Source organism: Oncorhynchus tshawytscha, linkage group LG28, assembly GCF_018296145.1.
Source record: "Oncorhynchus tshawytscha isolate Ot180627B linkage group LG28, Otsh_v2.0, whole genome shotgun sequence".
NCBI classification, from domain to species: domain Eukaryota; kingdom Metazoa; phylum Chordata; class Actinopteri; order Salmoniformes; family Salmonidae; genus Oncorhynchus; species Oncorhynchus tshawytscha.
Window position 1 is genome coordinate 43246155 of NC_056456.1, and position 25497 is coordinate 43271651.

General features: G+C 44.7%; 1 protein-coding gene across 3 annotated transcripts in view; it reads right to left on the reverse strand.

Annotated features, from left to right (window-relative positions):
• Positions 1 to 3288: 3288 nt before the first annotated feature.
• The window catches only part of LOC112226421 (serine/threonine-protein kinase MAK), a 42058-nt gene continuing 19849 nt past the window's right edge, over positions 3289 to 25497 (reverse strand). For 2 of the 3 annotated variants that reach the window (XM_042308238.1, XM_042308237.1), the window contains exons 6-14: positions 23120 to 23252; positions 20125 to 20296; positions 18113 to 18280; positions 17598 to 17942; positions 15532 to 15722; positions 14919 to 14989; positions 11115 to 11225; positions 5869 to 5994; positions 3289 to 3989 (exon numbers count right to left, since the gene is read on the reverse strand). In XM_042308238.1, coding sequence (XP_042164172.1) covers positions 3826 to 3989; positions 5869 to 5994; positions 11115 to 11225; positions 14919 to 14989; positions 15532 to 15722; positions 17598 to 17942; positions 18113 to 18280; positions 20125 to 20296; positions 23120 to 23252 — 1481 coding nt within the window. In that variant the 3' untranslated portion in view covers positions 3289 to 3825. Of the gene's footprint in view, positions 3990 to 5868; positions 5995 to 11114; positions 11226 to 14918; positions 14990 to 15531; positions 15723 to 17597; positions 17943 to 18112; positions 18281 to 20124; positions 20297 to 23119; positions 23253 to 25497 lie in introns of those variants that run through there. The other variant, XR_006080232.1, reaches the window with a different exon arrangement.

Consider the following 25497-nt stretch of genomic DNA (forward strand, 5'->3'; position numbering starts at 1 on the left):
AGTCATTTAGGCAGATTACCTTAGTGTTTTTGGGCACAGGGACCATGGTGGTCTTTTTAAAACATGTTGGTATTACAGACTAGGTCAGGGAGAGGTTGAAAATGTCAGTGAAGACACTTGCCAGTTGGTCAGCGCATGCTCGCAGTACACATCATGGTAATTCGTCAGGCCCTGTGGCAAGCAATAGCTCGAGACTTCCTTAGATATCGTGCACCAGCTGTTATTTACAAAAATACATAGTCCGCCATCCCTGTTTAAAGGTCTTACTCACATCGGCTGCGGAGAGTGTGATCACACAGTCTTCTGGAACAGCTGGTGCTCTCATGTATGTTTCAGTGTTATTTGCCTCGAAGCGAGCATAGAAGTAGTTTAGCTCGTCTGGTAGGCTCGTGTCACTGGGCAGCTCTCGGCCGTGCTTCTTTTTGTATTCTGCAATGGTTTGCAAGCCCTGCCACATCCGACGAGCGTCAGAGCCGGTGTAGTACGATTCGATCTTAGTCCCGTGTTGATGCTTTACCTGTTTGATGGTTCGTCAGGAGGGCATAGCGGGATTTTTTATCAGCTTCCCGCTCCTTGAAAGCGGCAGCTCTAGCCGTTAGCTCAGTGCGGCTTTTGCCTGTAATCCATGGCTTCTGGTTGGGGTATGTACATACGGTCACTGTGGGGACGACGTCATTGATGCACTTATTGATGAAGCCAGTGACTGAAGTGGTATACTCCTCAATGCCATTGGAGGAATCCTGGAACATATTCCAGTATGTGCAAAGCAGTCCTGTAGCTTAGCATCTGCTTCATCTGACCACTTTTTTATTGATCTAGTCACTGGTGCTTCCTGCTTTAATTTTAGCCTGTAACCAGGAATCAGGAGGATAGAATTATGGTCAGATTTGCCAAATGGAGGGTGAGGGAGAGCTTTGTACGCGTCTCTGTATGGAGTAAAGTTGGTCTAGAATTCCTTTTCCTCTGGTTGCACATTTAACATGCTGAAAGAAATTTGGTAAAATGGATTTAAGTTTCCCTGCATTAAAGTCCCCGGCCACTAGGAGCGTTGCCTCTGGGTGAACGGTTTCCTGTTTGCTTATGGCGGAATACAGCTCATTCAATGCTGTCTTAGTGCCAGCCACTGACTGTGGTGGTATGTAAACAGCTACAAAACAATACAGATGAAAACTCTCTAGGTAGATAGGGTGGTCTACAGCTTATCATGAGGTACTCTACCTCAGGCGAGGAATAGCTCAAGACTTCCTTAGATATCGTGCACCAGCTGTTATTTACAAAAATACATAGTCCGCCGCCCCTTGTCTTACCATATGCCACTGTTCTATCCTGCCGGTACAGCGGATAACCAGCCAGCTATATGTTGATAGTGTTGTCGTTCTGCCACGTCTTCGTGAAGCATAAGATATTACAGTTTTAAATGTCATGTTGGTAGTTTTATATTCTGCGTAGGGCATCTATTTTATTTTCCAAAGATTGCATGTTTCCTAGCAGAATGGAAGGAAGTGGGGGTTTATTCGATCACCTACGAATTCTCAGAAGGCAGCCTGCCCTCCAGCCCCTTTTTCTCCGCCTCCTCTTCACGGGGATCTGGGCCTGTTCCCGAGCAAGGAGTATATCATTCACGTCGAGCTCGTCAGACTCGTGTAAAGGAAAAAAAGGATTCCGCCAGTCCATGGTGAGTAATCGCAGTCCTGATGTCCAGAAGTTATTTTTGGTCATAAGAGATGGTAGTGGCAACATTATGTACAAAATAAGTTTTAAAAAATTGGTTGGGGACACATAAAACGTCAGCCTTCTTCTCCAGCGTCTTAAGACAATCCACATGACTCATAGATGGGTACAATCTAGAAATTTCAATGTTTTATATTCACTGTTTACGTATTTCAAATACACAGTAATTTGATGCCATAATTGACATTCATGTAAAGAAACACTGACAAATGAAACCTCTCTAGACAAGCATATCCATGTATGAAAATACCCATATTCATGAAAGTTTGTCTCAGGTGACGTGTCTGTCCAGAGAATGATTCACTGTTGTTCTTTGTCAATGTGCTACATTTAAATAGTTATTCATTTTGAAAGATTACACGTTAAAAAAAAAAAAAAAAAAAATCTTAAAAAAAAAAAAAAAAATCAACAATTTATATTGACTATAAATCAAAATCATATATGGAAAATGCAAAACAATAGGTTCTTCTCCTCATACAATGACATGGAAAAGTATCCAGCAAGAAGAAAATACCGATAAGGACTTTCATCGAAGATTTGTTTCTCAAGAAATGTCCAGACCAAGCTTTTTTTTTGGGCACTTTTTTTTTTTTATGAACAAAACTTATATTTTGATATACAGACAAATGTTACCTTACAGAAAATAAGTATGGATAACTTGAACTCATTGGCTGCTTCAGTAGTAAAATAATACTTTTATTTTTAGTCAACTCTCACCTAAATCTGGAAAAATAATAACGAACATGTATTGAAGGTAATGCTGAAATATTGTACAGTACACCGACTGGAACGATGCTAGCTAGCTACATGACAACAGTTGACATCACATCCTGTAGTCCCAAATGGAACCCTTCATAGTCCACGACCTATGACCAGTCCCTCTTCTCTCTAGTTGGAGTGTCCCTCCGCTCACGGTGCTCTGCAAGAAACAGTCCCTCTTCTCTCTAGTTGGAGTGTCCCTCCACTCACGGTGCTCTGCAGGAAATAGTCCCTCTTCTCTCTAGTTGAAGTGTCCCTCCACTCACGGTGCTCTGCAGGAAACAGTCCCTCTTCTCTCTAGTTGGAGTGTCCCTCCACTCACGGTGCTCTGCAGGAAACAGTCCCTCTTCTCTCTAGTTGGAGTGTCCCTCCGCTCACGGTGCTCTGCAAGAAACAGTCCCTCTTCTCTCTAGTTGGAGTGTCCCTCCACTCACGGTGCTCTGCAGGAAATAGTCCCTCTTCTCTCTAGTTGAAGTGTCCCTCCACTCACGGTGCTCTGCAGGAAATAGTCCCTCTTCTCTCTAGTTGGAGTGTCCCTCCACTCACGGTGCTCTGCAGGAAATTGAAATCTTCCTCAGAGTTGATTCTGAATAGGGGGAAACGGTTCTGACTGTTCAAATGCCCACCAGGGTCGGAGCCAATTCCATTTCAATTCAGGAAGTACACCGTCAATGGGTACTCTTCTCAGTCATATGGCTATAATGGGGTCAATGGGTACTCTTCTCAGTCATATGGTTATAGTGGAATCAATGGGTACTCTTCTCAGTCATATGGCTACAGTGGAATCAATGGGTACTCTTCTCAGTCATATGGCTATAGTGGGGTCAATGGGTACTCTTCTCAGTCATATGGCTACAGTGGGGTCAATGGGTACTCTTCTCAGTCATATGGCTACAGTGGGGTCAATAGGTACTCTTCTCAGTCATATGGCTACAGTGGGGTCAATGGGTACTCTTCTCAGTCATATGGCTACAGTGGGGTCAATGGGTACTCTTCTCAGTCATATGGCTACAGTGGGGTTAATGGGTACTCTTCTCGGTCATATGGCTACAGTGGGGTCAATGGGTACTCTTCTCAGTCATATGGCTACAGTGGGGTCAATGGGTACTCTTCTCAGTCATATGGCTATAGTGGGGTCAATGGGTACTCTTCTCAGTCATATGGCTACAGTGGGGTCAATGGGTACTCTTCTCAGTCATATGGCTATAGTGGGGTCAATGGGTACTCTTCTCAGTCATATGGCTACAGTGGGGTCAATGGGTACTCTTCTCAGTCATTTGGCTATAGTGGGGTCAATGGGTACTCTTCTCAGTCATATGGCTATAGTGGGCTGTGCTACCGGTGGCCTCCTCCGTACTTGGTGGCCCAGTCCACCCGTCCGTGAACAGGCTGGATAGGAGGAGGTCTGGACGAGGTGATCTTCCCTCCACTGTTGCTGTTGAGGCTAGAAGATCCAGGGATCTGAGGATTCATGGACTTGGTCTTCCATCCCTCGTACTCTGTCAGATCAAAGTGGAGAAGTTAGAGCAGGAAGCTCAACACAACCCAGGAGTCTCATTCTGTCTCCTCAACCCAACCCAGGAGTCTCATTCTGTCTCCTCAACCCAACCCAGGAGTCTCATTCTGTCTCCTCAACCCAGGAGTCTCATTCTGTCTCCTCAACACAATCCTGTCTCCTCAACACAACCCAGGAGTCTCATTCTGTCTCCTCAACCCAGGAGTCTCATTCTGTCTCCTCAACCCAGGAGTCTCCAACCCAGGAGTCTCATTCTGTCTCCTCAACCCAACCCAGGAGTCTCATTCTGTCTCCTCAACCCAACCCAGGAGTCTCATTCTGTCTCCCAACCCAACCCAGGAGTCTCATTCTGTCTCCTCAACAACCCAGGAGTCTCATTCTGTCTCCTCAACACAACCCAGGAGTCTCATTCTGTCTCCTCAACCCAACCCAGGAGTCTCATTCTGTCTCCTCAACCCAACCCAGGAGTCTCATTCTGTCTCCTCAACCCAGGAGTCTCATTCTGTCTCCTCAACCCAGGAGTCTCATTCTGTCTCCTCAACCCCAGGAGTCTCATTCTGTCTCCTCAACCCAGGAGTCTCATTCTGTCTCCTCAACCCAGGAGTCTCATTCTGTCTCCTCAACCCAGGAGTCTCATTCTGTCTCCTGAACCCAGGAGTCTCATTCTGTCTCCTCAACCCAACCCTGGAGTCTCATTCTGGCTCCTCAACCCAACCCAGGAGTCTCATTCTGTCTCCTCAACCCAGGAGTCTCATTCTGTCTCCTCAACCCAGGAGAGTTTCTCATTCTGTCTCCTCAACCCTGGAGTCTCATTCTGTCTCCTCAACCCAGGAGTCTCATTCTGTCTCCTCAACCCAGGAGTCTCATTCTGTCTCCTCAACCCAACCCAGGAGTCTCATTCTGTCTCCTCAACCCAACCCAGGAGTCTCATTCTGTCTCAACCCAGGAGTCTCATTCTGTCTCCTCAACATTCTGTCTCCTCAACCCAGGAGTCTCATTCTGTCTCCTCAACCCAGGAGTCTCATTCTGTCTCCTCAACCCAGGAGTCTCATTCTGTCTCCTCAACCCAGGAGTCTCATTCTGTCTCCTCAACCCTGGAGTCTCATTCTGTCTCCTCAACCCAGGAGTCTCATTCTGTCTCCTCAACCCTGGAGTCTCATTCTGTCTCCTCAACCCAGGAGTCTCATTCTGTCTCCTCAACCCAACCCAGGAGTCTCATTCTGTCTCCTCAACCCAACCCTGGAGTCTCATTCTGTCTCCTCAACCCTGGAGTCTCATTCTGTCTCCTCAACCCAGGAGTCTCATTCTGTCTCCTCAACCCAGGAGTCTCATTCTGTCTCCTCAACTGTCCAACCCAGGAGTCTCATTCTGTCTCCTCAACCCAACCCAGGAGTCTCATTCTGTCTCCTCAACCCAACCCCGGAGTCTCATTCTGTCTCCTCAACCCCGGAGTCTCATTCTGTCTCCTCAACCCAACCCCGGAGTCTCATTCTGTCTCCTCAACCCAACCCCGGAGTCTCATTCTGTCTCCTCAACCCAACCCCGGAGTCTCATTCTGTCTCCTCAACCCAACCCCGGAGTCTCATTCTGTCTCCTCAACCCAACCCCGGAGTCTCATTCTGTCTCCTCAACCCAACCCCGGAGTCTCATTCTGTCTCCTCAACCCAACCCCGGAGTCTCATTCAGGTCAACTAGGAAAATAGTTCAGAAAGACAGAGGAAGTTAAGGAAACAAAGACATGGAAGATAGAGTAGATGTTTTTTTTGTGAATACTGTAAATAAATGGCACTTAAACCATCATGTCTGCCTGTCTGTCTGTCTGGTCTGGTCTGGTCTGTCTGGTCTGGTGAGATGAGACTTACTAGCAGAGTTGCCTCCTACGGTTGCTAGGTGATGGGTCCTGTGTCCAGCTGATCCCATCTCCTTCTGAAACGATGACGTGTAACTGCTACTGCTGGCAGGGTTGTAGGTGTTACTCAGGAAGTTATCTGGAAATAAATAACACTCTTTAACATCAATAAACCAAACAGCACGAATATTACAGCTATTCCTATATGTCTCAAACCAGAGACTAACTATTCACTAAATAGTCTATGAGATTAACTATTCACTAAATAGTCTATGAGATTACTATTCCCTAAATAGTCTACATGAGATTACTATTCACTAAATAGTCTATGAGATTACTATTCACTAATCTAAATAGTCTACATGAGATTACTATTCACTAAATGGTCTATGAGATTACTATTCACTAAATAGTCTATGAGATTACTATTCCCTAAATAGTCTACATGAGATTACTATTCACTAAATAGTCTATGAGATTACTATTCACTAATCTAAATAGTCTACATGAGATTACTATTCACTAAATGGTCTATGAGATTACTATTCATTAATCTAAATAGTCTACATGAGATTAACTATTCACTAAATGGTCTATGAGATTACTATTCATTAATCTAAATAGTCTACATGAGATTAACTATTCACTAAATAGTCTACATGAGATTACTATTCACTAAATAGTCTGTACGAGATAAACTATTCACTAATCTATATAGTTTATACGAGATGTACTATTCACTAATCTAAATAGTCTACATGAGATTAACTATTCACTAATCTAAATAGTCTACATGAGATTACTATTCACTAATCTAAATAGTCTACATGAGATTACTATTCACTAATCTATATAGTCTACATGAGATTACTATTCACTAATTTAAAATAGTCAACACGAGACGAACTATTCACTAAATAGTCTGTACGAGATAAACTATTCACTAATCTATATAGTTTATACGAGATGTACTATTCACTAATCTAAATAGTCTATGAGATGAACGATTCACTAATCTAAATAGTCAACATGAGATTACTATTCACTAATCTAAATAGTCTACATGAGATTACTATTCACTAAATAGTAGATGAGATTACTATTCACTAATCTAAATAGTCTACATGAGATTACTATTCACTAATCTAAATAGTCTACATGAGATTACTATTCACTAAATAGTAGATGAGATTACTATTCACTAATCTAAATAGTCTACAAGAGATTACTATTCACTAAATAGTATATGAGATTACTATTCACTAATCTATATAGTCTACATGAGATTACTATTCACTAAATAGTCTAAATGAGATTACTATTCACTAAATAGTATATGAGATTACTATTCACTAATCTAATTAGTCAACATGAGATTACTATTCACTAATCTATATAGTCAACATAAGATTAACTATTCACTAATCTAAATAGTCTACATGAGATTACTATTCACTAATCTAAATAGTCTACATGAGATTACTATTCACTAATCTAAATAGTCTACATGAGATTACTATTCACTAAATAGTCTACATGAGATTACTATTCACTAATCTAAATAGTCTACATGAGATTACTATTCACTAATCTAAATAGTCTATGAGATTAACTATTCTCTAATCTAAATAGTCTACATGAGATGTACTATTCACTAATCTAAATAGTCTACATGAGATTACTATTCACTAATCTATATAGTCTACATGAGATTACTATTCACTAATCTATATAGTCTACATGAGATTACTATTCACTAATCGACAAGCAGAACTAAAATCTCACGTAAACTGTCTGTCCACGAAATATGAACTATTCACTAAATAGTCTATATGACAATACTAGGTTCATTAAAAGGTTCTACAGCTACACCATCGAGAGCATCCTGACTCGTTCCATCACTGCCTGGTATGGCAACTGCTCGGCCTCCGACCGCAAGGCGCTACAGAGGGTAGTGCGTGTGCTCCAGTACATCACCGGGGCCAAGCTTCCTGACATCCAGGACCTCTATACCAGGCGGTGTCAGAGGAAGGCCCTAAAAATTGTCAAAGACTCCAGCCACCCTAGTCATAGACTGTTCTCTCTGCTACCACACAGCAATCGGTACCAGAGCGCCAAGTCTAGGTCCAAGCGGGCTTCTAAACATCTTCTACCCCCAAGCCATAAGACTCCTAAACATCTCATCAAATGGCTACCCAGACTATTTGCATTGCCCCTCCCCCATGCCCTATTTTACACCACTGCTACTCTCTGTTATTATCTATGCATAGTCACTTATATAGTAACTCTACCAACATGTACATATTACCTCAATTACCTCAACTAACCGGTGCCCCCGCACATTGACTATGTACCGGTACCCCCTGTATACATCTCCTACTGCTGTCTGATATCAGACATTTGATCTCCCTACTGCTATCTCCTACTGCTAACAGACATTCGAGCTCCTACTGCTATCAGCCATTTGATCTCCTACTGCTATCTCCTACTGCTAACAGACATTTGAGCTCCTACTGCTATCAGACATTTGATCTCCTACTGCTATCAGACATTTGATCCCCTACTGCTATCAGACATTTGATCCCCTACTGCTATCAGACATTTGATCCCCTACTGCTAACAGACATTTGATCTCCTACTGCTATCAGACATTTGATCCCCTACTGCTATCAGACATTTGATCCCCTACTGCTATCAGACATTTGATCTCCTACTGCTATCAGACATTTGATCTGCTACTGCTATCAGACATTTGATCCCCTACTGCTATCAGACATTTGATCTCCTACTGCTATCAGACATTTGATCTGCTACTGCTATCAGACATTTGATCCCCTACTGCTATCAGACATTTGATCCCCTACTGCTATCAGACATTTGATCTGCTACTGCTATCAGACATTTGATCCCCTACTGCTATCTGATGACAGACATTTGATTCCCTACTGCTATCAGACATTTGATCCCCTACTGCTATCTGATGACAGACATTTGATCCCCTACTGCTATCAGACATTTGATCTCCTACTGCTATCAGACATTTGATCCCCTACTGCTATCAGACATTTGATCCCCTACTGCTATCAGACATTTGATCTCCTACTGCTAACATACATTTGATCTCTTACTGCTATCAGACATTTGATCTCCTACTGCTATCTGATGACAGACATTTGATCCCCTACTGCTATCAGACATTTGATCTCCTACTGCTATCAGACATTTGATCCCCTACTGCTATCAGACATTTAATCCCCTACTGCTATCAGACATTTGATCCCCTACTGCTATCAGACATTTGATCTCCTACTGCTATCAGACATTTGATCCCCTACTGCTATCAGACATTTGATCCCCTACTGCTATCAGACATTTGATCTCCTACTGCTATCAGACATTTGATCTGCTACTGCTATCAGACATTTGATCCCCTACTGCTATCAGACATTTGATCTCCTACTGCTATCAGACATTTGATCTGCTACTGCTATCAGACATTTGATCCCCTACTGCTATCAGACATTTGATCCCCTACTGCTATCAGACATTTGATCTGCTACTGCTATCAGACATTTGATCCCCTACTGCTATCTGATGACAGACATTTGATTCCCTACTGCTATCTGATGACAGACATTTGATCCCCTACTGCTATCAGACATTTGATCTCCTACTGCTATCAGACATTTGATCCCCTACTGCTATCAGACATTTGATCCCCTACTGCTATCAGACATTTGATCTCCTACTGCTATCAGACATTTGATCTCCTACTGCTATCAGACATTTGATCTCCTACTGCTAACATACATTTGATCTCCTACTGCTAACAGACATTTGATCCCCTACTGCTATCTTCTACTGCTAACTGATGACAGACATTTGATCTCCTACTGCTAACTGATGACAGACATTTGATCTCCTACTGCTAACAGACATTTGATCTCCTACTGCTATCAGACATTTGATTTTCTACTGCTAACAGACATTTGATCTCCTACTGCTAACAGACATTTGATCCCCTACTGCTATCTCCTACTGCTAACTGATGACAGACATTTGATCTCCTACTGCTAACTGATGACAGACATTTGATCTCCTACTGCTAACAGACATTTGATCTCCTACTGCTAGACAGACATTTGATTTTCTACTGCTAACAGACATTTGATCTCCTACTGCTAACAGACATTTGATCCCTACTACAGACATTTGATCTCCTACTGCTAACTGAGACAGACATTTGATCTCCTACTGCTAACTGATGACAGACATTTGATCTCCTACTGCTAACAGACATTTGATCTCCTACTGCTATCAGACATTTGATCTCCTACTGCTATCAGACATTTGATCTCCTACTGCTATCAGACATTTGATCTCCTACTGCTAACAGACATTTGATCTCCTACTGCTAACAGACATTTGATCCCCTACTGCTATCAGACATTTGATCTCCTACTGCTATCAGACATTTGATCTCCTACTGCTAACAGACATTTGATCTCCTACTGCTAACAGACATTTGATCTCCTACTGCTAACAGACATTTGATCTCCTACTGCTAACAGACATTTGACCTCCTACTGCTAACAGACATTTGATCTCCTACTGCTAACAGACATTTGATCTCCTACTGCTAACAGACATTTGATCTCCTACTGCTAACAGACATTTGATCTCCTACTGCTGACAGACATTTGATCCCCTACTGCTATCTCCTACTGCTAACTGATGACAGACATTTAATCTCCTACTGCTAACTGATGACAGCCATTTGATCTCCTACTGCTAACTGATGACAGACATTTGATCTCCTACTGCTAACAGACATTTGATCTCCTACTGCTATCAGACATTTGATCCCCTACTGCTAACAGACATTTGATCTCCCGACTGGAGTGAAGGATTTTATACTTTCTCCTGATGTCATGAATAAAGGCATGGTGTAATTTTCCTGATTTTTGACCACTTCTTCTCTCTGGCCTCCACTGATTTAGTCACCCTAATTCAGGCCATCCTACAAGGGTAAAATACCCAATCACTTTTGAATGGATTATGATAGAGACATTGGTCAGAAGAAGTGTTTTTAACACCTTGTCAAGTGTAACTATATGCTGTACACGTATAGTATATTTTGTAAACTCCTGGATGTAGAATGAATGTCCCTACTGGGACAATCAAGATGGACATGAATGGGATTTGACTGTACTGTATTTGTGTAATAAAGGAATAATCAGTGATGTGAATTATTCTTACCTTTAGTAAGTGGCAGTCCTGCTCCCTGTGCCCTGGTTAAAGAGGAGTTGGCCCACACACTCCTTCCAGGCTGCTGCTGAAAGCTGCTCTTGTTGGTCTTAGGGTTCACGCCTGAAACAGACCGAGGGAGAGATGACAGAGAGAGAGAGAGACGACAGAGAGAGAGAGACGACAGAGAGAGAGAGACGACAGAGAGAGAGAGGACAGAGAGAGAGAGACACGACAGAGAGAGAGGAACAGAGAGGACAGAGAGAGAGGACAGAGACAGAGAGAGAGGACAGAGAGAGAGGACAGAGAGAGAGGACAGAGAGAGAGAGAACAGAGAGGACAGAGAGAGAGAGAACAGAGAGAGGACAGAGAAAGTGAGAGGACAGAGAGAGGACAGAGAGTGAGAGGACAGAGAGAGGACAGAGAGAGTGAGAGGACAGAGAGAGGACAGAGAGATAGAACAGAGAGAGAGACTTGGTTGAGCACAGGACAGGTAACAAATGTATCTACAGTGCATTCAGAAAGTATTCAGACCCCTTGACTTCTTCCACATTTTGTTACATTACAGCCTTATTTTAAAATGTATTAAAAAAATTTAAATTCTCAATCTACATATAACAACCCATAATGATGAAGTGAAAACAGGTTTTTAGACATTTTTGCAAACGTATAAAAAAAAAACCTTATAATTATTCAGACCCTTTGCTATGAGACTCTAAATTGAGCTCAGGTGCATCCTGTTTCCATTGATCACCCTTGAGCTGTTTCTACAACTTGATTGGAGTCCACCTGTGCTAAATTCAATTGATTGGAAATTATTTGGAAAGGCACACACCTGTCTATATAAGGTCCCACAGTTGACAGTGCATGTCAGAAAAACCAAGCCATGAGGTTGAAGGAATTGTCCGTAGAGCTTCTAGACAGGATTGTGTCGAGGCACAGATTTGGGGAAGGGTACCAAAAAATATCTGCAGCATTGAAGGCCCCCAAAAACAATGGCCTCCATCATTCTTAAATGGAAGAAGTTTGGAACCACCAAGACTCTTCCTAGAGCTGGCCGCCCGGCCAAACTGACCGATCGGGGGAGAAGGCCTTGGTCGGGGAGGTGACCAAGGAACCCGATGGTCACTCTGACAGAGCGCCAGAGTTCCTCTGTGGATATGGGAGAACCTTCCAGAAGGACAACCATCTCTGCAACACACCACCAATCAGGCCTTTATGTTAGATTGGCCAGATGGAAGCCACTCCTCAGTAAAAGGCACATGACAACCCACTTGGAGTTTGCCAAAAGGCACCTAAAGGACTCTCAGAACATGAGAAACAAGATTCTCTGGTCTGATGAAACCAAGATTGAACTCTTTGGCCTGAATGCCAAGCGTCACGTCTGGAAGAAACCTGGCACCATCTCTACGGTGAAGCACGGTGGTGGCAGCATCACGCTGTGGGGATGTATTTCAGCAGCAGGGACTGGGAGACTAGTCAGGATCGAGGGAAAGATGAACGGAGCAAAGTACAGAGAGACGCTTGATGAAAACCTGCTCCAGAGCGCTCAGGACCTCAGACAGCGTCAAAGGGTTCACCTGCCAACAGGACAACGACCCTAAGCACACAGCCAAGAAAACGCAGGAGCTGCTCCGGTCAACTGTAGGTGATATTATTGTGAAGTGGAAACGTCTAGGAGCAACAACGGCTCAGCCAGCAAAGTGGTAGGCCACAAAAGCTCACAGAACGGGACCGCCAAGTGCTGAAGCATGTAAAAACTGTCTGTCCTCGGTTGCAACACTTACTACAGAGTTACAAACTGCCTCTAGAAGCAACGTCAGCACAAGAACTGTTCGTCGGGAGCTTCATGAAATGGGTTTCCATGGTCGAGCAGCCGCACACAAGACTAAGATCACCATGCGCAATGCCAAGTGTCGGCTGGAGTGGTGTAAAGCTCACCGCCATTGGACTCTGGGTTTGGCGGAGGAGAAATACTGGTCTGGGGCTGTTTTTCATTGTTCGGGCTAGGCCCCTTAGTTTCAGTGAAGGGAAATCTTAACACTACAGAATACAATGACATTCTATACGATTCTGTGCTTCCAACTTTGTGGCAAGTTTGGGAAAGGCCTTTTCCTGTTTCAGCTTGACAATGCCCCCGTGCACAAAGCAAGGTCCATACAGAAATGGTTTGTCGAGTTCGGTGTGGAAGAACTTGACTGGTCTGCACAGAGCCCTGACCTCAACCCCATCGAACACCTTTGGGATGAATTGGAGCCAGGCCTAATCGCCCAACATCAGTCCTCGACCTCACTAGTGTTCTTGTGGCTGAATCGAAGCAAGTCCCCGCAGCAATGTTCCAACATCTAGTGGAAAGTCTTCCCAGAAGAGTGGAGGCTGTTATAGCAACAATGTTCCAACATCTAGTGGAAAGCCTTCCCAGAAGAGTGGAGGCTGTTATAGCAGCAATGTTCCAACATCTAGTGGAAAGCCTTCCCAGAAGAGTGGAGGCTGTTATAGCAGCAATGTTCCAACATCTAGTGGAAAGCCTTCCCAGAAGAGTGGAGGCTGTTATAGCAGCAATGTTCCAACATCTAGTGGAAAGCCTTCCCTGAAGAGTGGGGGCTGTTATAGCAGAAATGTTCCAACATCTAGTGGAAAGCCTTCCCAGAAGAGTGGAGGCTGTTATAGCAGCAATGTTCCATCATCTAGTGGAAAGCCTTCCCAGAAGAGTGGAGGCTGTTATAGCAGCAATGTTCCAACATCTAGTGGAAAGCCTTCCCAGAAGAGTGGAGGCTATTATAGCAGCAATGTTCCAACATCTAGTGGAAAGCCTTCCCAGAAGAGTGGAGGCTGTTATAGTAGTAATGTTCCAACATCTAGCGGTTTCAGTACCTCAGGACTTTACCAGGGAGGTATCTGGACCCTAGCGGTTTCAGTACCTCAGGACTTTACCAGGGAGGTATCTGGACCCTAGCGGTTTCAGTACCTCAGGACTTTACCAGGGAGGTATCTGGACCCTCGCGGTTTCAGTACCTCAGGACTTTACCAGGGAGGTATCTGGACCCTACCGGTTTCAGTACCACAGGACTTTACCAGGGAGGTATCTGGACCCTAGCGGTTTCAGTACCTCAGGACTTTACCAGGGAGGTATCTGGACCCTAGCGGTTTCAGTACCTCAGGACTTTACCAGGGAGGTATCTGGACCCTAGCGGTTTCAGTACCTCAGGACTTTACCAGGGAGGTATCTGGACCCTAGCGGTTTCAGTACCTCAGGACTTTACCAGGGAGGTATCTGGACCCTAGCGGTTTCAGTACCTCAGGACTTTACCAGGGAGGTATCTGGACCCTAGCGTTTTCAGTACCACAAGACTTTACCAGGGAGGTATCTGGACCCTAGCGTTTTCAGTACCACAGGACTTTACCAGGGAGGTATCTGGACCCTAGCGGTTTCAGTACCACAGGACTTTACCAGGGAGGTATCTGGACCCTAGCGGTTTCAGTACCACAGGACTTTACCAGGGAGGTATCTGGACCCTACCGGTTTCAGTACCACAGGACTTTACCAGGGAGGTCCAGGTTACAGTACCACAGCACTTTACCAGGGAGGTATCTGGACCCTACCGGTTTCAGTACCACAGGACTTTACCAGGGAGGTATCTGGACCCTACCGGTTTCAGTACCACAGGACTTTACCAGGGAGGTATCTGGACCCTACCGGTTTCAGTACCACAGGACTTTACCAGGAAGGTATCTGGACCCTACCGGTTTCAGTACCTCAGGACTTTACCAGGGAGGTATCTGGACCCTAGCGGTTTCAGTACCACAGGACTTTACCAGGGAGGTATCTGGACTGGTGCAGATAGTGCTGCTTCACTGATGACGTGTTGGACTTGGGCTCTGCAGACCTACACACAATCAAACAACACATGAATCAATATAAAACCGCATGTGGAAATACTGTATAAGTGGGTGTAATTTTCTAAGACAAGAATGTATCATGTCTAGGAACTAGGAGTTTTCCTAACCACACTCGGAAAAACAGCGTATTTAACTATTCTGTTGCTGGGAATCTTATTGAGACCAAGGTCTCGTCTGCAGCTATGTTTGTCCTGACCATGTAACCTGCCTAGAAAAAGCTAGACCTAGTCCCTAGCCAGGCATGACGAGGGGAAGAAGCAGAAGGCCCTAGTCCCTAGCCAGGCATGACGAGGGGAAGAAGCAGAAGGCCCTAGTCCCTAGCCAGGCATGACGAGGGGAAGAAGCAGAAGGCCCTAGTCCCTAGCCAGGCATGACGAGGGGAAGAAGCAGAAGGCCCTAGTCCCTAGCCAGGCATGACGAGGGGAAGAAGCAGAAGGCCCTAGTCCCTAGCCAGGCATGACGAGGGGAAGAAGCAGAAGGCCCTAGTCCCTAGCCAGGCATGACGAGGGGAAGAAGCAGAAGAACCTACCGGTAGTTGTCGTTGTCCTGGTGTTTGTCCCTGAGAGATGCGATGCTGGGTTTCTTGGAGAAGGAGATGCCCAGGTCAGAGTCATCCACCTCATCCCAGGTGTCTGCTGCCTTCACTGATGTCTGTCCCCACCGCCTCCTACCGTTCCGGAACCCTGACATGGTGTTCTCACACCCCGCTGGAGTGGCTTTCTGTTGGACAAGTTCCACATCAAATATTACATGATAATGATGTCATGTGTTATAGAAGACTCCAAATGAAAAACTGTACCATGTTTGACTAGGACTGCTTGTAGTGTCTCATTCATCTTTGAGGGGTCTACAATGTGGTTAAAATCTGTATTTTGTATTTTCAACTATCAAATATTTTACTGATTTACAGTTCATGTAAGGAAAATCAGACAATTGAAATAAATAAATAATGCTCTAATCGATGGATTTCACATGACTGGGAATGCAGATATGCATCTGTTGTTCAGATACCTTAAAAAAGAAAGTAGGGGCATGGATCAGAAAACCAGTCAGTATCTGGTGTGACCACCATTTGCCTCATGCAGTGCGACACATCTCCTTCACATAGAGTTGATCAGGCTGGTGATTGTGGCCTGTGGAATGTTGTCCCACTCCTCTTCAATGGCTGTGTGAAGTTGCTGGATATTGGCGGGAACTGGAACAGTGTCGTACTTGTCGATCCATAGCATCCCAAACATGCTCAATGGGTGACATGTCTGGTGAGGATGCAGGCCATGGAAGAACTGGGACATTTTCAGCTTCCAGGAATTGTTTACAGATCCTTGCGACATGGGGCCGTGCATTATCATGCTGACACATGGGGTGATGGCGACACAACAATGCACCTCAGGATCTCGTCACGTCTCAAATTACCATAAATTAAATGCAATTGTGTTCGTTGTCTGTAACTTATGCCTGCCCATACCGTAACCCCACCAAGGGACACTCTGTTCACAACGTTGACATCAGCAAATCGCTCACCTACATGACGCCATACACGTGGTCTGCGGTTGTGAGGCCGGTTCGTCTTACTGCCACGTTCTCTAAAACGACGTTGGAGACAGCTTATGGTACATAAATGAACACTCAATTATCTGGCAACAGCTCATTCCTGCAGTCAGCATGCACGCTCTCAAAACTCGATGCATCTGTGGCATTGTGTTGTGTGACAAAACTGCACATATTAGAGTGGCCTTTTATTGTCCCCCCAGCACAAGGTGCACCTGTGTAATGATCATGCTGTTTAATCAGCTTCTTGATATGCCACACATGTCAGGTGGATGGATTATCTTGGCAAAGGAGAAATGTTCACTAACAGGGATTGGAAACAAATTTGTGAACAAAATATGAGAGAAATAAACTTTTTGTGCTTATGGAAACATTCTGTGATCTTTTATTTCAGCTCCTGAAACATTTTTTTACCTTTATTTAACTAGGCAAGTCAGTTAATAACAAATTCTTATTTTCAATGACGGCCTAGGAACAGTGGGTTAACTGCCTTGTTCAGGGGCAGAACGACAGATTTTTACCTTGTCAGCTCAGGGATATGAACTTGCAACCTTTCGGTTACTATTGAAGTAATTTAGCAGACTCTCCTATCCAGAGACACTACAGTACTGAGTCATTTAACAAACTCTCTTATCCAGAGTTACTACAGTAGTGAGTCATTTAGCAGACTCTCTTATCCAGAGTTACTACAGTACTGAGTCATTTAACAAACTCTCTTATCCAGAGTTACTACAGTAGTGAGTCATTTAGCAGACTCTCTTATCCAGAGTTACTACAGTACTGAGTCATTTAACAGACTCTCTGATCCAGAGCCACTACAGTACTGAGTCATCTCCACATAATCCATCGAGATAATACTGCTATATGGCTGGCTAAACCACTGACCTGTGTCTGGGTGTTTGACCAGGCTGAGTGGGGATGGCTGGCTAAACCACTGACCTGTGTCTGGGTGTTTGACCAGGCTGAGTGGGGATGGCTGGCTAAACCACTGACCTGTGTCTGGGTGTTTGACCAGGCTGAGTGGGGATGGCTGGCTAAACCACTAACCTGTGGCTGGGTGTGTTTGACCAGGCTGAGTGGGGATGGCTGGTACTGGTGCTGGCTGTGTCCATCCCAGTCTGTGTTGGAGTGTCTGTGATGGTCTGTGTTGTGTTGAGGCTGGTGGATCTGCTGGAGGGGCTGGTGGTTCTGAACCCTGCCCTGTCCCTGGGTTGGCTGGGGCTGGGTCTCTAAGATGGTCTGGAGGTCGGCCTTGCAGAGGGGGAGAGGTTTGGGCTCTGTAGAGGAGGCCTGCTGAGCTGCTGCGGTCCTGCTCTGGGATTTGTGCTCCTCCAGGTACTGAGGTGGAGGACCCAACGCCTGGCCCACCTGAAAGTACAGGTACCTCAGAGCCTGGAACACAGTGAGAAATCAGCATATTAATCCTCATTGGCGGTGGGTCTCTTCTGGGGTTAGGGTTAACATGTATACCTGTATGGTGGTGGGTCTCTTCTGGGGTTAGGGTTAACATGTATACCTGTATGGTGGTGGGTCTCTTCTGGGGTTAGGGTTAACATGTATACCTGTATGGTGGTGGGTCTCTTCTGGGGGTTCCACTGCAGCATGTCCCTCATCAGAACCAGGGCCTCATTGGAGGCGTTGGGGACCAGCAAGCGCAGGCTGGTCGGGACACACTGGGGGAAACGAAAGTTCATCGAGGCTGCTAGGTTGTAGCCCTCGGGCCAGTCTATCTGGTAATGGGAAGATGAAGAAAGAAAGTTGAGTAAGCAACAACAACAGCACCAAGAAAAACCAGCAACAGTAACAGCAACAGGGCCTCCCGATTGGCACAGCGGTCTAAGGCACTGAGGGAAGCCAGTTGAGGCATCACTACAGCCTCGGATTCAATTCCAGGTTTTGTCGCAGCTGGCCGTGACCTGGAGAACCATGAGGCGGCGCACAATTGGCTCAGCATCATCCGGGTTAGGGGAGGGTTTGTCCGGCAGGGATTTCCTTGTCTCATCGTGCTCTAGCGACTACTTGTGGTGGGCCGGGCACCTGCAAGCTGACTTTGGTTGCCAGTTGGACTGCGTTTTCTCCGACACACTAGTGCAGTTGGCTTCAGGGTCAAGAAACAGTGCGGCTTGGCAGGGTTGTGTTTCAGAGGACGCATGGCTCTCGATGAGACAAGATCGTAACTAAAAATTAGACACCATGAAAATGGGGTAAAAAAAAAAAATGCAGCAACAGTAACGACAGCAGCAACAGCAGTAGCATTAACAACGACAACAGTAACAGCAACTACAGTAACAGCAGTAACAGTAAAAGCAACAGTAACATCAACAACAGCAACAGTAACAGCAGTAACAACAGTAACAGTAACAGCAGCAACAGTAAAAGTAACAGCAGTAACAACAGTAACAGTTACAGCAACAGTAACAGCAACAGTAACAACAGTAACAACAGTAACAACAGTAACAACAGTAAAAGTAACAGCAACAGTAACAGCAGTAACAACAGTAAAAGTAACAGCAACAGTAACAGCAACAGTAACAGCAGTAACAACAGTCACAGTAACAGCAACAGTAACAACAGCAACAGTAACAACAGCAACAGTAACAGCAGCAACAGTAACAGCAGCAACAGTAACAGTAACAACAGTAACAACAGTAACAACAGTAACAGTAACAGCAACAGTAACAACAGTAAAAGTAACAGCAACAGTAACAGTAACAGCAGCAACAGTAACAACAGTAACAGCAGCAACAGTAACAGTAAAAAGTAGCAACAGTAACAGTAACAACAGTAACAGTAACAACAGTAACAGTAACAGTAACAACAGTAACAGTAACAGCAGCAACAGTAACAGTAACAGTAATAGCAGCAACAGTAACAGCAGCAACAGTAACAGTAACAGTAACAACAGTAACAGTAACAGCAGCAACAGTAACAGTAATAGCAGCAACAGTAACAGCAGTAACAGTAACAACAGTATCAGTAACAGTAATAGCAGCAACAGTAACAGCAGCAACAGTAACAGTAACAGTAACAACAGTAACAGTAACAACAGTAACAGTAACAGTAATAGCAGCAACAGTAACAGTAACAGCAGCAACAGTAACAGTAACAGCAGTAACAGTAACAACAGTAACAGTAACAGTAACAGTAATAGCAGCAACAGTAACAGCAGCAACAGTAACAGTAACAGTAACAGTAATAGCAGCAACAGTAACAGTAATAGCAGCAACAGTAACAGTAACAGCAGCAACAGTAACAACAGTAACAGCAGCAACAGTAACAGTAACAGTAACAGCAGCAACAGTAACAGCAGCAACAGTAACAGCAGCAACAGTAACAGTAACAGTAACAGTAACAGCAGCAACAGTAACAGTAACAGCAGCAACAGTAACAGTAACAGTAACAGCAGCAACAGTAACAGCAGCAACAATAGTATCAGCAGAAACAGCAACATCAGTAACAACATCAGTAACATCAACAGCAACATTAATAACAGCTACAACAGTAACATCAGTAACAGTGTGTGTGTGTGTGTGTGTGTGTGTACACACATGTATGACTGAATATTCTTGCCCACCTTCTTCATGGTGCCCAGCACCTGGCAGATCTTGAAGATCTCGTCCACCTCGCTGTTTCCAGGAAACAGAGGTCTGAGTGTGTAGAGCTCTGCCATGATGCAGCCCACTGCCCAGATGTCTATAGGAGAGCTATAGGACTGGGACCTCAGGAGAACCTCAGGGGCGCGGTACCTGGGGACGGGAGGAGACAGGAGGATCTGTCAGACTATAGAGCCGAGACAGGATTGTGTCAAGGCACAGAGATCTGGGAAGAGTACCAAAATATTTCTGCAGCATTGAAGGGCCCCAAGAACACAGTGGCCTCCATCATTCTTAAATGGAAGACGTTTGGAACCACCAAGCTGGCCACCCAGCCAAACTGACCAATCAGGGGAAAAGGGCCTTGGTCAGGGAAGTGACCAAGAACCTGATGGTCACTCTGACAGAGCTCCAGAGTTCCTCTGTGGAGATGGGAGAACCTTCCAGAAGGACAACCATCTCTGCAGCACTCCACCAATCAGGCCTTTATGATAGAGTGGCCAGACGGAAGCCACTCCTCAGTAAAAGGCACATGACAGACAGGCTGCTTGGAGTTTGCCAATAGGCACCTAAAGGACTCTCAGACCATGAGAAACAAGATTCTCTGGTCTGATGAAACCAAGATTGAACTCTTTGGCCTGAATGCCAAGCGTCACGTCTGGAGGAAACCTGGCACCATCCCGACAGTGAAGCATGGTGGTGGCAGCATCATGCTGTGGGGATGTTTTTCCGCAGCAGGGACTGGGAGACTAGTCAAGATCGAGGGAAAGATGAACGGAGCAAAGTACAGAGAGATCCTTGATGAAAACCTGCATCAGAGCGCTCAGGACCTCAGACTGGGGCGAAGGTTCACCTTACAACAAGACAATGACCCTAAGCACAGCCAAGAAAACGCAGGAGTGGCTTCGGGACTGAATGTCCTTGAGTGGCCCAGGCAGAGCCCGGACTTGCAAAAAAACAAAATGTTTTTTTTTGCTTTGTCATTATGGAGTATTGTGTGTCGAATTTTAGAATAAGGTTGTAACGTAACAAAATGTGTAAAAAGTCGAGGGGTCTGAATACTCTGTATACACACACACACACACGTTATTCCTGTCCTGTGTCTTGAAGGGATTAACCTGCGATGAGTCAGAATCATTTAATCCCTGAGCTCTAAATCCCATGCCAGATGAAATGACCAAGGCATGTTACAACGGCTTTATAGACAGGCAACAGTATAGACCACGTAGGTTCAGCCCCACCTCACATGCTGCAGAGATCTGCCTTTGTCAGACAGGCTTTAAACTCACTCAGTAAACCACTTGAAGGTCAGAGGTTCACCATGTGTATCTGAACTAACAGCACAAGCTCTGAAATGATCTCTGCTGCTATTTGATGTGGTTTTGTTTCTCATGTGATCTTCTTATTGTATTTTATTTATCGTTATTATTATCCCCAAATATTTTTTTTTAAAAGAGGGGAAAAGTTCACCAGAAATATATTGGCGTAGCTGACAACTCAGAACCCACTGTTACAGTACGTGCTATACAGTACCAGTCAAACGTTTGGACACACCTACTCATTCCAGGGTTCTTTTTAGTTTTTTACTATTTTCTACATTGTTGAATAATAGTGAAGACATCAAAACTATGAATTAACACATATGGAATCATGTAGTAACCAAAAAAGTGTTAAACAAATCTAAATATATTTTATATTTGAGTTTCTTCAAATTAGCCACCCTTTGCCTTGATAACAGTTTTGAACAGTTTTGCACACTCTTGGCATTCTCTCAACCAGCTTCATGAGGTAGTCACCTGGAATTAATTTTAATTAACAGGTGTGCCTTGTTAAAAGTGAACTTGTGTAATGTATTTCCTTCTTAAGCCAATCAGTTGTGTTGTGACAAGGTAGGGGGGCATACAGAACATAGACCTATTTGGTAAAAGACCAAGTCCATGTTATGGCAAGAACAGTTCATATAAGCAAAGAGAAATAACAGTCCATCATTACTTTAAGACATGAAGGTCAGTCAATGTGGAAAATTTCAAGAACTTTTAAAGTTTCTTCAAGTGCAGTCGCAAAAACCATCAAGCACTATGATGAAACTGGCTCTCATGAGGACCGCCACAGGAAAGGAAGACCCAGAGTTACTTTGATATAATTAACTTTCTACCACTACTAAAGGACACCAATAATAAGAAGAGACTTGCTTGGGCCCAGAAACACGAGCAATGGACATTAGACCAGTGTAAAACTGTCCTTTGGTCTGATGATTCCAAATGTGAGATTTTTGGTTCCAACCGCCGTGTCTTTGTGAGACGCAGAGGAGGTGAACAGATGATCTCCGCATGTGTGGTTCCCACGTGAAGCACGGAGGAGGTGTAATGGTGTGGGGGTGCTTTGCTGTTGACACTGTCTGATTTATTTAGAAATCAAGGCACACTGAACCAGCATGGCTACCACAGCCTTCTGCAGCAATGGTTTGGGCTTAGTGGGACTATCATTTGTTTTCAACAGGACAATTATCCAAAACACACCTCCAGGTTGTGTAAGGGATATTTGACCAAGAAGGAGAGTGATAGAGTGCTGCATCAGATGACCTGGCCTCTACAATCACCTGATCTCAATCCAATTGAGATGGTTTGGGATGGACCGCAGAGTGAAGGAAAAGCAGCCAACAAGTGCTCAGCATATGTGGGAACTCCTTCAAGACTGTTGGAAAAGCATTCCTCATGAAGCTGGTTGAGAGAATACCAAGAGTGTGCAAAGCTGTCATCAAGGCAAAGGGTGGCTACTTTGAAGAATCTCAAATATATTTTGATTTGTTTAACACTTATTTGGTTACTACATGATTCCATATGTGTTATTTCATAGTTTTGATGTCTTCACAATTAGTCTACAATGTAGAAAATAGTTTTTTTTTAAATAAAGAAAAACCCTTGAATGAGTAGGTGTGTCCAAACTTTTGACTGGTGTGCAAATCAAACATCTTACCATCTAGTTGAGACGTATTCAGTGTAGGGAGGCTGGGAGCGTATCTCTCTGGCCAACCCAAAGTCAGCTATCTTCACCAACTCTGGACCCATACAGAGCAGGTTCTCTGGTTTAATGTCACGGTGAAAGTAACCTGGGGAGACAGAGCAGGTTCTCTGGTTTAATGTCACGGTGGAAGTAACCTGGGGAGACGGAGCAGGTTCTCTGGTTTAATGTCACGGTGGCAGTAACCTGGGGAGACGGAGCAGGTTCTCTGGTTTAATGTCACGGTGGAAGTAACCTGGGGAGACGGAGCAGGTTCTCTGGTTTAATGTCACGGTGGAAGTAACCTGGGGAGACGGAGCAGGTTCTCTGGTTTAATGTCACGGTGGAAGTAACCTGGGGAGACGGAGCAGGTTCTCTGGTTTAATGTCACGGTGGCAGTAACCTGGGGAGACGGAGCAGGTTCTCTGGTTTAATGTCACGGTGGAAGTAACCTGGGGGACGGAGCAGGTTCTCTGGTTTAATGTCACGGTGGCAGTAACCTGGGGGACGGAGCAGGTTCTCTGGTTTAATGTCACGGTGGCAGTAACCTGGGGGACGGAGCAGGTTCTCTGGTTTAATGTCACGGTGGCAGTAACCTGGGGGAGACGGAGCAGGTTCTCTGGTTTAATGTCACGGTGGCAGTAACCTGGGGAGACGGAGCAGGTTCTCTGGTTTAATGTCACGGTGGAAGTAACCTGGGGGGACGGAGCAGGTTCTCTGGTTTAATGTCACGGTGGCAGTAACCTGGGGAGACGGAGCAGGTTCTCTGGTTTAATGTCACGGTGGAAGTAACCTGGGGAGACGGAGCAGGTTCTCTGGTTTAATGTCACGGTGGAAGTAACCTGGGGAGACAGAACGTATTGACACACTTATCATAAGAGCATTTGATGAGAGGGAACTGTTGAATATCACTGCTTCCCAATTCAGTTAAATCCCATTCTATCCAAAATGTGCACTTTTTCTTACACAAATCCAATGCCTTCAAATGGAGTGAACGAACAAGGGCACACTTCGGGGTAAAGGGGGATAATCAGAGGTGCTGTTCAATTATCTCAAGATCAGAAAGACTCTACAACCCACCAGACACACTGAAGACAAACTTTAAAGTAACAGGAGGGAAAATGAGAGAGAAGAAGACTCGTACCATGTTTTATGTACAAACGCCAGTCAGAACTTGGAAAATAATGTTTCTTATTTCATTCTCAGAAAACAGCCTGTCTTCTCTGACAACGGCGAGGAGGAGGAAGGAGAGAAGAGGATAGACAGATAAGGAAAAGAACGCAGAGAAAACTGTGTCCTCCCGGAGAGTGATACCAACAGCCACGGCCATGACGGATTGACTGAATTAAGAGAAATGGAGGTGCTCTCGTGAAAACCTTGAATATAGTCTGCTGTCCCTGGCCTGGTGGACGTTATCATCAACAGTGGAGTAGTCATATTTATTTCATTTAACCTTTATTTTATCAGGGAGTCCACATTGAGTGTAAGGCTTATTTTTCAAAGTGAGCCGTGCATGAACACAACTTATAAAAATGCACATGATTCAAACATGAAAACGTAATACAATACTACAAGCAATTTAAGAATAATCCCAATCCTCAATACGGAGGTCTTCCATCAACAACTTGATCTGCCCTGGGGGCACCATATACGATGCAGAAACACTGCAAGCAGATGAACCTAACTCAGTGGAGATTAAAGGGACCTCCAGAGTTAGTCATCCCTGTGGGTCTGGTGACTCGTATGGCCTAGAATTTAACAATGAAGTAAAGTATGGCGGAAGTTTGCACAAGAGGGCTTTCTAAACAAAAAGAGAGCAGTGCATTGATCTATGAGACTTGAGGGCCAGCCTACCTTCTGATACAGAATGCAGTGATGTGTACTGAACCTCGTCTAAAGCCGTAATGAATGTCTACTGAATTATTTGTTTTGTGGGCTTCTCTTATATTCCTCAAAGAGAAGCCCATACCCATACTACACCCATATCTAGCCCAAAACCCCTACCAAGCCCATATCTAGCCCATACCCATGTCTAGCCCATGCCCATATCTAGCCCATACCCATATCTGGCCCATTACCATTCCAATATTTAGCCCATACCATGCCCATATCTAGTCCATGCCCATACCAAGCCCATATCTAGCTCATACCCATACCATACCCATATCTAGCCCATACCCATACCAAGCCCATATCTAGTCCATACCCATACCAAGCCCATATCTAGCCCATACCAAGCCAATACCAAGCCCAAACCCCATATCTAGCCCATACCAGGACCCATATCCATACCAAGCCCATATCTAGGGCACACCCATATCTAGCCCATAACCATATCTTGGCCATAACCATAC